Source organism: Vombatus ursinus, unplaced genomic scaffold (genome assembly GCF_900497805.2).
Source record: "Vombatus ursinus unplaced genomic scaffold, bare-nosed wombat genome assembly UNPS02014813.1, whole genome shotgun sequence".
In the NCBI taxonomy this organism is placed as follows: Eukaryota; Metazoa; Chordata; class Mammalia; order Diprotodontia; family Vombatidae; genus Vombatus; species Vombatus ursinus.
This window is the reverse complement of record NW_020954591.1, coordinates 20722873-20737888: the sequence shown is the minus strand read 5'-3', so window position 1 is coordinate 20737888 and position 15016 is coordinate 20722873. Positions and strand designations below refer to the sequence as shown.

General features: G+C 36.7%; 1 protein-coding gene across 1 annotated transcript in view; it reads right to left on the bottom strand.

Annotated features, from left to right (window-relative positions):
• The window catches only part of CRYL1 (crystallin lambda 1), a 174470-nt gene that overhangs the window by 132664 nt on the left and 26790 nt on the right, over positions 1-15016 (bottom strand). Inside the window, exon 3 of the mRNA XM_027877552.1 lies at positions 3492-3618. Coding sequence (XP_027733353.1) covers positions 3492-3618 — 127 coding nt within the window. The remainder of the gene's footprint in view (positions 1-3491; positions 3619-15016) is intronic.

Genomic DNA, 15016 nt, shown 5'->3' with positions numbered 1-15016 from the left:
CAAACTCCACTGCTCCCGTTATCACAAAGAATCTAGAACACTATGAACTTCAAAAGCCACCACAGACAACTATATGACTGCTATTTGAGGTGGTTTACCCCCACATATAGTTATCATGTAATTCTAAGTACCAAAGAGCTTATGATGTGAACACAACCACAGAACACTCCCCAAATAAAATCACTTTGTCAAATGCACTTCATTGTATAGATTGAGGTCATACTTAGTATGTGTTTATGGTATGTCATGTATCTAAGTTTGTATCACTAGATGATTTATTAGTTTATATTCTTCACATAGCCCATCAGTGCCTTAAGCATTACCCTGATTTCTAGTGTCCATGAGGGGGTTACTTATAATTACTTCTACTGCATGACTACTGAGGTCCCTTCCCATTTGAAATCTATGGTCCTATAATAACACATTCCTATAAACAAAGGTTCTTAACCAGGAGTCCACCATCTTTTTTTTCCAACAGTCTGGGAAATATACTTCAATATAATTGGTTTCCTTTTCAATCTTTTATTTTATGCATTTAAAAACATTATTCTGAGAAGAGGATCTACAGGTTTCACCAAACTGCCAAAGGGAGGCCAGGGTAGGGGGTTGGGGTAGCCATGAATAAAGTCTGCAACCCTTGAGACAGATTTTAAGATTTAAAAAGCACTTGCCTCAAAACAATGCCTTGAGGTAGGTAACAGGAGTACAAAAGAGAAAAACTGAGGCTCAAAGAGGTTAATAGAAGTTTCTAGTGATCAAATTTCTGGGTGGCACAGGGAATAGAGAGTTACCCTGGAGTCAGAAAGACTAGACTTCAAGTTTGGCCTCATATACTTACTAGCTGAGGGACCCCAAGCAAGTCACTTAATCACTGTCTGCCTTGGTTTCCTCGTCTATAAAATGGGGATAATGTTAGCACCTGCCACCAACAGTCGTTGTGAGGATCAAATGAGATAATATTTGTAAAGCATTTTGCAAACCTTAAAGTACTATAAGGATTGTTGTTGTTGTTACTATATGACAAAACCAAGACTAGAAGCTAAAAAAGCCTGTCATTATCCAGTACACAGCAAGAACTTGTACACAAGTTGGGGTTAACACTTGTACTACCTACCTCAAAGGATTACTGTGAAGAAAGGACTTTGTAAATCTTAAAAGCACTATATGAAATGTAAATTATCATTAATAATAATCATTTATAACAAACCTCAGCTTATACTAGGCTTCAATTCAAATTAATTTTAAAAAATGTATTAAGTCCCTATTATGTATAAGACACTGCATTAAACTGGGGCTAGCGACATAGACAAAGACGAGCCATTTCAACACCATTCTCATGGAACCTTTTCGTTCTTTTATGTTCGCCTTCGGCTAGCTGTCTTCACTTCTATCCCTCTGTCTTTTAAAATTTGTCTTTCTGAAGTCTGATTTCACTAATAAACCACACTGGTCTTATTATATACCTCACCCTTTTCTTATTCATGGGAAACAACAATGGCAGTACCTACAAAATCTTGTTCTTCGGAGCCTCCCATCCCTCTTAAGCCAACTTCTCTTTTATAGTCACTGCCTAGGAATTCTACAAGTTTATATTCTTCTGAGGGCAGTTTTTTGAGCTATGTTGGGGTTAAAAGAAAATCAAAGAAAAAAAATGCCTATTTGGCACTGGCAAGAAAATCACAATGTACAATGGAGAAGAGTATCCGACCCCAACTGGTTTCTATCTTTTCTGCAAGGATAATGATCTTCAGACTGTAAAGGACAGAAAAATAAATAAATAAAGCCTGTAAAAAGGGAGAAGATGCTGACAGCTCACACTGCCCCCAAACGAGGGCTTAGACACACTACATCACAGGTAGCAAAATAATGTGCAAATGCTTGCTGACATGTTCTCAATGATTTCTAAAAAATTATTAAGAATCAAATAACATCATAATTGGAGATGGGTAAATGCCCCAAACTTTAAGTAAAGGGAAAAGGTGACTATTTCAAATTATATATAGGCTGGTAAACTTGACAACAAACTTTTTAAAAATTCTTATTATTAAATTATTAAAGGGATAGTTTGCGAGCATTTAGAAACAAGGGGAGGCAATAATTATGAGTCAAAATGGGTTAAAAAAGAATTGTAAATGACTAAATTAATTTACTTTTTTTAAACAAGTTACTAGCCTGGTAGATAAGAGAAAGGTCAGTCATTGTATATGTCAGGATTTCAGCAAAGCATTTATTTAACAAAATCTCTCACCATCACTTATATACAAGATGAGATAATGCAGGCTAGATCATTGGTACAGTTAAGTGGTTTTGAAGATAGTTGAAAAAACCCAAAAGAGTGGAGAATGATGGATACAATGTTATTCTGGAAGGAAGTGTCCAATAGAGCACTCCGAAGATTTGTTCTGTTCAACACTTTTATCACTAAGTAGGGCCAGGGTGGGGAATCTCAGGCCTCGAGGTCACAAATGGCCCTTTGACTGAATCCAAACTTCACAGAACAAACCCCCTTAATAAAAGGATTTGTTCTGTAAAAATTGGACTCAGTCAAAAGGCCACACCTGAGGACCTAGAAGGTCACATGAGACCTCGAGGCTGAAGGTTCCCCAGCCCTAAACTAGGGGATGACAACCTTATCAAATCTGCACCCAAAACAAAGCTAGAAATGATCATAAGTACAATGGATAATAAAATTGGTATCCAAAAATATCTCAACGGGAGGGGGGGGAGGGGGGCAGCTAGGTGGCATAGTGGATAGAGTACCAGCCCTGAAGTCAGGAGGACCTGAGCTCAAATCTGGTCTCAGACCAAACACTTGACACTTATGAGCTGTGTGACCCTGGGCAAGTCACTTAACCCCAATTGCCTAAAAACTAAAACAAACAAACAAAAAACAAAAACAAAAATATCTCAACAGTCTGATCCTATTGGGTTGAAGCTAACAAAATGAAATATAACTGGGATAAACACCTACCTGTGAACTAAAAACAAAAAAAAAAACAAACTCCACACTGCACAAGTACAGTATAGGAGAAATAAGGCTAAAAAGTAGTCCAGGTGAAAAGATCTTCATTTTTTAGTGGAGTAGTTAAAAATCTTAAGTAAATGAAAAGGTATTATTATAGGCTTTTCAGACCTTTAATCATCTATATAAATTAGCAAAGAGATATAATTTTATCATGGTGGGAAGAATCACACTGAGGAAAATCACACTGTCACTTTCTATCTGGAGAATATATGATTATTTATTTAAAAAGAAAGGCTCCTAATCCTGTATCATTACCACAATGTTTATTTCGTTGATGTTAGAAGCTGTTTAAGATGCATTATACAAAGAGCATTTCCTTTTTCATAGTTTTGTAAGAATCTTAATCAAGTACTCCCCTTAAGTGACTGCTTCTTGCCACTCCCATCCCTCCAACATAAACAAAATGCATGGTACTTCAGAATCACTGTTGCCCATAGGTAAGGTGATTTACAGATGCTCCTCTCACCTGAATGTACATGGCGCCCTCTACTGCCACTTTGAGGTCTGTGGAACCACTTATGAGAGCTAGTTGCTGATCAGCACTTAAAGATCCTTTCAGTGTACCAGACTGCTCCAGGGCCTTCATCTCTTTTCTAGAAGAAAGCAACAGAGAAAGATCACAGAATGCATTCGAGATAGGGAGTTATTGAAACAAAAGACAGTTCCATGCCTAAGAGTCTGTGTGCTTAGGATGCCCCAGGGAAACACTTGTTCATATGCAACATATACAAATAAGGTAGATCACTGGGTTATGCCACTTGAGGAATAGCAAAGCAGGAGAGGAAAGTAATGAGTTCCCTATGAAAAAAAGGATTTTTATTTTCAAAATGTGGGGCAGGAGAGGGGAAACTTAAGCTTAAGGTATTTTTTTCATTTATTCTGGAGAGTTTAAGTTTGTTTATTTTTAAAATTTTCTACCTTGGAATAGTCCCAGGAAATGAGCATCTTCTTCAGAAGGCCTGTCAGGGACAGCATTCATATATAACTTCCCCTCAAACTTCATCTCATATAAATAACAGAACACACAGCACAGAACTTAATATAGGCTACCACTGAGAACAGAGTTCTAGTGTCTCTAGCAGGTATTTTGAAGTTTGATACAAGGGTTCAATCAGTTTTATCTATACCAAAAACAAGCACACACATGGGCTGACCAATGAAACAGGAGGCTTATTATGCCTGCTTTGGGGAAACTTTTTCCAAAGGGCCTGACCCATTGTAGCCTTACCTATGAATTGAAACTTTAGAATGATACTACAACTGGTTAAGATCAAAATCAACCATGTCATTGAGGTTCAAAATACTACAAAAGGAGAAACTTCACATGTACCAGGAGGAAAAGAAATGAAGAGAGGAAGAGAAGTAGGGGAAGAGGGACCAAAATATGAGAGAGGAGAGGAAAGGAAGGGAAATGATGGAAATCAGTATACAACAGAATAACACAAATGGATGAAAACCAGAAATAAATTACAACTGGGGTACAAAGGATAGATCAGAATTCTAAACCTATTGCTAACCTCAACTCTAAAGAAATGCTGACTTTCTGAATGGCTAAAGTCAGATAGACAATGACAAATGTTAAAATTAACCTATGGATCTTGACACACAATTTTATCTGACCTACTCTCTTAATCTACTGATTTCCATACATTGACATGCTATACTTAGTACACTGTGGTACTCAATATCAAGCAAATAAAGTCTTACAGTGGTAGATATTTTTCCCTATGGTGATATGGGAATATGACAGACTGAGGATAAAAAGAAATAAAAAAAGAAGAGACCCAGAAAGAGTCCGTTTTTCATGAGACCAAGGGGAAAAAAGGTCTCATTTTGTAGTCATTCAGTCCACAAATATTTATTAAGTGTTCATTGTGGGCTACACAGTGTGCTAAGCATTGGGGTTACAGAGAAAGGCAAAAAACAGTCCCTCCATGCAAGAAGCTCACAGTCTAATAGTGGAGACAAAATGAAAACAACTATATACCTCCAAAATACAAAGTAAATTGGATAAATTGGAGATAATCAACAAAGGGGAGGCAGTAGAACTAAGGAGTATAGGGAAAGGCTTCCTGTGGAAGATGGGGATTTTAACTAAGACTTGAAGGAAGCCAGGGAAACCAGAAGGTGGTAGAAATGAGGAAGCAGAGATGAAAACAGAGAGGACTCCAGGCATGCCAGTGAAAATGTAGAGTCAGGAGATGGAATGTTTTGTACAAAATCAAGGAGGCCAGTGTTTGGGGGGAAAGATAATGAGTTCAATTCAGATACACTGAGTTTAAGGTACCTATGAGACATCCAGTTCAAGATGTCCAATGGGCAGCTAAAGATGCAAGGCTGGAGGTCAGCTGAGAGGTAGATATGAGAATCATCAGGACAGAGAAGATAGCCGAATCCAGGAGAGCTGCTGACATAACCAAGAATTAGTATAGAGGGAAAAGAGAAGAGAGGCCAGGATAGAACTTTGTGGGACACTCACAGTTAGTGGGCATGATCGGGATGAAAATCCAACACAGAAAACTGAGGAGCATTCAGAAAGACAGGAGGAGAACTAGGAGATATTAGTGCCATGAAAAAACCTAGAAAGAAGAGATTATGAAGGAGAAGAGGGTGATCAATAGTGTCAAAGGTTACAGAAAGTCAAGAAGAATAAAGATTAAGGTCATTAGATTTGTCAATTAAGAGATCATTAGATTTACCCCAGTGACACCCAGCAGCATTCAAACAATTATGGAGAAGGCATGAGAGTTTAAGAGTTTGTTAAGTGGAACCCTGATAAAGGAGGCAGAGCCAAGATGGTGGAGGGACTCACCTGCACTCTCCCAAATCCCCCTCCAAACAACTTTTAAATAATGCCTCAAAATGAATTCTGGAGCAGCAAAACCAACCAAAGGACAAGTGAAACAACTTTCCAGTCCAGGACAACTTAGAAAGTCAACAGGAAAGATCTGTGAAAGTGGAGTGGAGTCCAGCACAGGCCATGTCCCAGCAAGCCAGGAGCAGGGCTTGGGGCCACTGCATCAGGGGCAGCAGCTTTCAGAATTCTCAGTCCACAGATGGTAAGGGGCAAGAGCAACAAATCAGAAGGAGATTACTGGGGACCCCTGGTTGGCACTGGGTACAGGACTCTGTTGCATTGCCTATACATGGTTCCCAGTTGCAGTTCCAAAGCCAGGAGGAATACAAGTACACTAGTACTTGTGGCCCACAACACAGTGGGGATTCTGGTCATAGTTCCAGAGTGAAAAAGAGTGTTTGTGGTCACTCACAGACCAGAACACAGGCCAGGAGAGCAGTGACCACACCTTTCCTTAGATCATACCACCTTGGAAGCACCAAAAACCTACACATCCAGAACTAGCCCTGAGAACAGTAGCACAAAAGACCTGAAAGCTTGGGACCATGCCCTCTCCACCCCAGAAGCACAGCACAATTTTAACCTAAATTTAAAAGTCAAGAAACAGGTTGGGAAAATAAGCAAATAATAAAAAAGAGAACCTGACCAAAGAAAGTTACTATGGTGACAGGGAAGATCAAAACACAAACTCAGAAGAAAACAACAAAGTTTGCACCTAGGTGCAAAGCCTCAAAGAAAAATGTGAATTAATCACAGCCCCCCAAAAAAAAATTCCTAGAAGAGCTCAAAAAGAAAGGTAGAGGAAAAATTGAGAAAAGAAATGAGAGTATGGGAAAAGAAAACTATGAGAAGAAAAACAACAGCTTAGCAAAAGAGGCACAAAAAAAATAAGGAAGAAAATAACAAAAAAACAGAATTGGCCAAATGGTAAAAGAGGCACAAAAATTCACTAAAGAGCAGAATTCCTTAAAAACCAGAATTGGCCAAATGGGAAAAGAGATACAAGAGTTCACTGAAGAAACTAATACCTTAAAAATTAGAATTAGGCATGTGGAAGATAATAACTCCATGAGACATCAAGAAACTCAAAAGAAAAAAGGGAAGAAAATGTGAAATATCTCATTGGAAAACAAATGACTTGGAAAACAGATTGAGGAGAGATAATTTAAGAATTATTGAATTACCTGAAAGCCCTAATCAAAAAAGAAAGAGATGAGACATCATATTTCAAGAAATTATCAAAGAAAACAGCCCAGATATCCTAGAACAAGAGGGTAAAAGAGAAACTAAAAGAATTCACTGATTACCCTCCTGAAAGAGATCCCAAAATTAAAACTCTCAGAAATATTATAGCCAAATTCCAGAGCTCTCATGTCAAGCAGAAAATATTACAAACAGCCAGAAAGAAACAATCAAACATCATGGAGTCACAGCCAGGATAACACAAGATGTAGCAGTTTCTACATTAAAAGAGCAGAAGGCTTAGAATGTGATATTCTAGAGAGCTAAGGAGCTAGGATTACAACCAACAATCACCTCCCCAGCAAAACTGGGTATAATCCTTCAGGAGAAAAAATAGATATTTAATGAAATAGAAGACTTTCAAGCATTCCTGATGAAAAGACCAAAGCTAAATAGAAAATACAAATACAAGACTCAAGATAAGAACAAAAAAGAAAGAGAAATCACAAAGGATTCAATAAGATTAAACTGCTTACATTCCTACATGGGATGATGATATTTGTAACTCCTAAGAATTTTCTCATTATTAGGGCAGTTAGAAGGAATATATATATAGACAGAGGGTGTGAGTTGACTATGATGGGACGATTTAAAAAAAAATAAAATTAAGAAGTGAGAAAGAAGGATACATTGGTAGGAAGAGGTAGAATAGGGTAAATTGTTTCACCAAAAAAAGGCATGAAAGGAAGAGCTTTTACAGTAGAGGTAAAGATAGGTGTGGTGGCAGGAAATGCTGGATCCTTACTCTCATCAGAATTGGCTCAAAAAGGGAATAATATACACACTGAGTTGAGTACATAAATCTATCTTACCCTAGAGGGAAATAAGAGGGGAAGGAAAATAAGAAAATCCAGGGGGCAGGGAGGGGTGAACTGAGAGAAGGGAGGACAGATTAGGGGAGGCAGTGGTCAGAAGCAAAACACTTTCAAGGAGGGACAGGGAGAAAAAGAGAAGAATAAACGGCAGAGGGAATAGGATAAAGGGAAATATATGTTAGTAATTATAACTGTGAATGTCAACGGGATGAACTCACCCATAAGATAGAAGCAGACAGCAGAATAGATTAAAAAACAGAATTCTACAATACGTGGCTTGCAAGAAACATACTTAAAGCTGAGAGAAACACAGAGAGTAAAGGTAACGGGGTCCTGGAGCAGAATCTGTTCTGCTTCATCAGAAGTTTAAAAAAAAAAAACCAGGGGTAGCAATCATAATCTCAGACAACATAAAAGCAAAAAAAAATTTAAGCTCTAATTAAACAACAAATTAGAAATCTTGAAAATCAAAGAAGAGATTAGTGAAATTGAAAGTAAGAAAACTTATTGAACTAATAAATAATATTAGGAGCTGGTTTTAAAGAACTGAGTCGAATTTATAGAATATAAGTCATTCCCTAACGGATAAATGGTCAAAGAATATGAACAAGCAGTTTTCAGGAGAACAAATGAAAGCATCTATAGTCATATGAAAAAATGTTCTAAATCACTATTGATTAAAGAAATGCAAATTAAAACAACTCTGAGGAAGTACCACACGTCTATCAGATTGACTAATGTAACAAAAAAAGAAAATGACACATGTTGGAGGAGATGTGGAAAAATACAAACACTAATGCACTATTAGAGGAGTTTCATACTGATCCAAACATTCTGGAGAGAAATTTGGAACTATGCCCAAAGGGTTATAAAACTGTGCATATCCTTGGACCCAGATACAGCTATTACATTTATATCCAAAAATGATCAAAGAAAAGGGAAAAGGACCTATATGTAGAAAAATATTTATAGCAGCTCTTTTGGTAGTAGCAAAGAATTGGAAATTGAGAGGATGCTCATCAATTGGGGAATGGCTGAATAAGTTATGATATGTGATTGTGATGGAATACTGCTGTGCTACAAGAAAATGTGAGCAGAATAGTTTCCAAAAAACCTGGGAAGATTTATGTGAACTCATGCAAAGCGAAGTGAGCAGAACCTGGAGAACATTTTACAAAGTAACAGCAATATTATATGATCATGTACTGTGAATAACTTAGCCACTCTCATCAAGACAATGATCCAAGACAAATCTGAAGGACTTATAATGACAAATGTTATCCACCTCCAGAGAAAGAAGTGATGTACTCTGAATACAAATTGAAGTATAATTTTTTTTACTTTATTTTTCTTACTTTTTTTGCAACATGGCTAATATGGAAATATCTTTTATATGATTTCACATGTATAATTGATATCATATTTATTGCCTTCACAATGGATAGAGGAAGGACAAGATGGAGAGAATTTGGAATTCAAATTTTTTAAAAAATGAAAGTTAAAAATAAGTAATATTTTTTAAGAACACATAGTCTAAGTAATGAAATGCATCTTAAATCAGTAACCACTTGTAACAAAGTTCAGCAGCTTGGCAACCTTCAGGGTGCTTAACACTACATTTTGTTCCTGCAAAAGCCATGGAGTCAGGGGGCAGTAGAAGGCAAAAGTACAATAAGTTGTCTGGTTCACTGTTTACAGTCAAAGTGGACTTGATTAGGTTCATGCCCATGCAAGCCAAGCATGACAGTCTGCTTAAGAAAATGAACTTGGACTAAATCACAGTAGTGGACCTTGACACTGAAAAGTATGACAATTGCACCTTTGGCACATTTTCCAAAGGACAATTGTGATGGAGCATTGCTTGAACTCCCTGCTAGTCTAAGCTCTATCTCAGAAAATAGAAGTCCCGCTGAGGAGGACTACCAAGATCACCAGTGCAACTGGAGATGTAACCAGTTTCCAGAAAGCAACAAAATTTGAAAGCAGTTCTTTAACATATGTTTTAGCCACCATTAGCTTGGTGTACTGCCCTCAGTCCATTAGTTCCTTCTCTGTGCCTGAGAATCACTACCTGGAAAATTGGAGTAACAGGAAAATACTACCCCCGTCATGTATTGCTCTCTTCTTTTTTCAGATAAAAGGCAACATAGCAGATAGAATGCTAGATTTAAAGGGCAAGAAGCAATGGATGAAGTTCCTATCATACCAGGAGTTTCCCAACTCAAGGAATTATTGTTCCTTTGTGGATTTGCAAAAACAGGAAAGTACTAGCACAACTGGGAGCTCTCACAAATGCTGGCCTCTAAGCCAGTGGCCACAAATTATAAAGAAATAATAAAAAAACCCTTCTACTATAGTAGAGGGATAGTACAAAGAAATGAAGTTGGACAGAATGGAAGAAGCCAGTTGATCATAAAAGTAGAGAACACCAGTTCACAAAAGCCAAGAAAAGAGATATCTTTCAGGGAGAAGATAATAAATAGGGTCAGATACTAGAGGAAAGGCAAAGATAAAGCTTTTTTTAAATGACTAGGCCTGAAGAAAATTTTCAGAAAAGAAAGAAGGTAGCACTAAATATAGTCAAATGTATTAGAAACAAAAGCACTGGATAGCAATATTTTTAACTCAAAAAAAAATTATTGAGTATTTATTCTATGTAATGAACTGTGGGAAAGATGAATAAATCAAGGTCCTCACCCTCAAGGATCTTACAATCTGGCAGTTTATAATCCAGCAGCAACAAATCAATAATTTCTGAAATATACATGCATAATTAAGGAATATAATTTGAAGCAAGATTGAAAGAAATACACAGCTACCAATTATAGTATTAGTTTATTGTTGTTGTTCAGTTGTGTCTGAGTCTTTGTGACCTCATTTAGGGTTTTCTTGACAATGATACTAGAGTGGCTTGCCATTTCCTTCTCCAGCTCATTTTACAGATGAGGAAACTGAGGCAAACAGGGTTAAATGACTTGCAGGATTGCACATCTAGTAAATTTCAGAGACCAGATTTGAACTCAGCAAGATAAGTCTTCCTGACTCCAGGCCTGGCTCTCTATTCACTGTACCACTTACCTGCCTTTAGTATCAGTGCCTTCCTCAATAATTTAAACTGTCAATCAATCACTACTCACTGATACTTTTCACAAAGCATCACATTCCTGATGCCATGGTACTCTTCGAGAACAAAGGACAAACAACAAACTTACGCTTTATTTCAAGTTAAGTAATCCACCTAGAATCTTTTGTTTGTGTAAAATGTCCTTCCTGACTCTGAGTAAAGATCTGGGTTCAAATCTCCCTCTGACATTGCCACTAGTTTTTCAAGTTTCAGAAAAGCTTCCGTGTTTTAATTACTGGTTTATCACTTTCCAGTGAGAAGGTGTTCATTTACTTTCTGAACATTATTCATTTAGCTATCAGTCTACTTTTTGTCATCTTGTCACTGAGAAAAACTACTTTCTTTCTCTCCTCTCCTTCCCAGCAGTTTGACTTAAGTCAAAATAAGAGATACGCCACTCAATGAGACTTGTTGTTTTTATAACTCACCTACAATGCACAAACCTCCTCAACTGCCTCTTTCCAAACAGATTTCTCTTTTGAATGATCATTTCTCACATCCACGTTTTTTTCTTTAAAGACAATTTTGATAACCCATAATTGTTTAAATTTTTGAATATCATGTCATACATATACTATATCCATATGCTTCAACCTAAGGTTGAAAGTATTGAAAGAAACAATAATAAAGCATGTTTAATTTCTAGCAATAATGGAAAATTGTTAATAAATTGATGACTAAGATGTTTCAGAGATTAGATGTCATTTTGAAAGAGTCAGATTAATTTAAATAGAATATTTATACTTCCTATAAATAAAAACTGATTCTTTAAATAAAGTCACCATCATAATGATAAAAATTCTTCTATAATGCTTGTTTGTCTGATCCCAATTTAAAAAAATGTCTGATCCCAATTTAAAAAAAAAAAGTTTAAAAAATAATTCAATAATAGCTGTGTGACCCTGGGCAAGTCACTTAACCCCAATTGCCTCACCAAAAAGCAAAAAAAAAAAAAATTCAAGTAAATACTCTTATGAGAAAGATCAAAATTTCTCATTTAATTAGTTTACACCAAGTAACCATAACACATTAAACTCTTCATGAAAGAGTTAAATAAGGTACTTAGATGCCCCTCTAGGGTCCTGCCAGCTCTGAAGCTATGGTCCCATGAAATGGAAATTATTACCATAGCTCTCCTTCAAATTGGAAGAATAGATCTTTTATGTAGGTAAAAAAACATTATCAATGGGATTTCAATACTGTCAGCACTCAAGGCTCCCTCTGGTTTGTGGTCATTCTCTGTAGGGCCTAGAATGTTTTGAAACTCTTCCTTCTCTCCCCACACTATGTCCAACTTCTGACAGCAGTTCACCAAAGATGATCTACCTATTTACAGTTAGGCATCGTCATTTACAGTCTTTTTTTTTTTGTTGTCCACTCTAGTTACAACTGCCGCATTCATTTTGTATGGAATCCATTGTAGATACGTTGTACTCATCCCTGCTTTGACCCAGGATAGGCCAGTACGATCCAGAAACTCCTATTCTAGTGAGCGTATTTTGCCAATTAGAGATATGAAGCAAATAACAAAACTACTTTGCCTCTAGAAGTAATCCTCAGTCACTCTTCCACAAGCCTGCAATTCCACACAAAACTTCTTGCCACCCTACTACTACCTTCTGTCTTCCACTCTTTCAAAAGATGTGTTAAACTTTCTTAATCCAGTTCCTATGATCGATGTCATTAATAGCAGAATTCACGGAGAATTCACAGCTCTCTATGCTCAGTGAAAACACTGTTATGTATAATTTGCCAGCTACAGACTAGCAAATTATCACATTTTTCTTTAAGTTTATGCACCACACTATGTCTCTAGTGGAAGCAGGATGGTGTTGTGGAATGCACACTGACCCAGGAGAGACCTGAGTTTGAATCCTGATTCTAATACTTAATAGCTCTGTTTCCATGAGCAAGTCACTCAACGTCTCTAAAGTTCTGTTTCCTTATTGGTAAAATGAGCATAATGATAACTGTGGGACCTGCATCAAAGGCCTGGTGGGAGGATGGAGTAACATAATATATGTAATGTGCTTTGCATTATTAGGCTACCTCTGAAAAGTCATCAATCATCTTATAGAAGTGTCTCTCACCAGTCAGAATTTTTAACTACATAATATTGAAAAATTTTATAGAACAAATTAGGATGCAACTGCAGAACCTTAACTGCCCAGTAGAGGTCATCCTAACAAAAGAACTCAAATACAAAATGGTTAGTATTGTAATTATACTGTTGTGTTGTTGTTTTTTTAAGTTGATGACATTTATAAACTGGTCAAACCCAGTTTCACTTGTTTGGTTTGGTTTGGTTTGGTTTTTATCAGTGGTTCCCTAACCTGCTGCCATGGACCCCTACGAAGTCCTGAAGCTACTGAGAGAATTCCACAAATCTAACACACACAAAGCATTATCCTTTTGATCCAAGATACACTGATGACTCAATATATAATAACAATAACTTTTGAAGGATAAGTAATGTCCTACACATACATGTATTATTATTAAATATATGTAGACCTTTATGTGACAAATAAAATACAAATTCATTTAAAAGCATAAATGAATTCAGTGATTTTTTTTGTCATCATATATTTTCTCGATTAGCAGATATTATAACTATCACACAGGAATCAACAAAGTTTGACATTAAAGGAATCCTCATACATAAAAGGGTTTGAAAATACTACTACAGAATGAAACAAACGTCTTTCAAATGCTACACAAAAGTACCTGATGATAATACAAAAGATCCTAATTTTAAAAAAACAGTAGATGAAGTAAAGAAGCATGAGGACATTAATAATAATTGGCTCACATAGCACTTTAAAGTTTTCCAAGCATTTTATGTAATCGACTTCATTTGATCCTCACAATAACCCTGTGAGCAGCATGTTAGAAATATTATCCCCATTTCATAGAAAATGAAAGATTCAAGAGTAAGTGACTTACCCAAGATCACACCGCTAGCCCATATGAGAAGCTGGATTTGAACCAATGTGTTCCTTCCAAGTTCTACATTCTATCTACTAAGCCAGGTTATACCTCCAATATACAGCACATGTATATATCCATATATATATATGATAATATACATACATATATAAAATATTTATGTAGCTCTTTAAGGTTCACAAAGTGTTTTACATACATTATCTCTTTTGATCCTCATGAGGATCCTGTGAGGTTTTAGCAATTAAGTTAGAAAATCAATTTCTTATTTTTACCAATTGAGTAATTTAATAAAGGCCTCTAACTACCACAGAAGTGATCTTTATCTCCAGTACACTTTCTTATATTTTGTTCTTTCAGTGTTTCTCTCCACAAAATTAGACAAAGAAATATCTCCTAAGTGTGGTTTTATCATTTAACTTTGGCCTACTGCCCAAAGGAAATCAGAGTAACTTTAAAAACCCAGTTATAAATAGAAGAATTTTGTAGTCTTCAGAAAACCAATATAAGGGGCAACTAGGCGGTGCAGTGGATAGAGCAACGGCCCTGGAGTCAGGAGGACTTGAGTTCAAATGTGGCCTCAGACACATAATACTCACTAGGTGTGTGACTCTGGGCAAGTCACTTAACCCCAACTGCCTCGCCTCTGGGAGTGGGGGGAGGGAAGAAAACCAATACAGTTAGTAAAAGTAGAAGGTACACTATGCTCCAGAGGCCATCTCTCCTCTAAGGGACATTACCTCTACAGTATTCTCTTCCCTCTCCAACATCCTCAATATCTTATTAATAATAAATAAATGTCCATTTTGCTCATTGCCATGGAACGAGTGATGGATTTGGAGTTAAAAGTAGTTGTTCAGTCGTTTCAGTCACATCTAACTCTCTGTGACCCCATGTGGGGTTTTCTTGGCAGAGATACTGGAGTCATTTGCCATTTCTTTCTCCAGCTCATTTTGCATATAAGGAAACTGAGGCAAACAGGGTTAAGTGACTTGCCCAGGGTAACA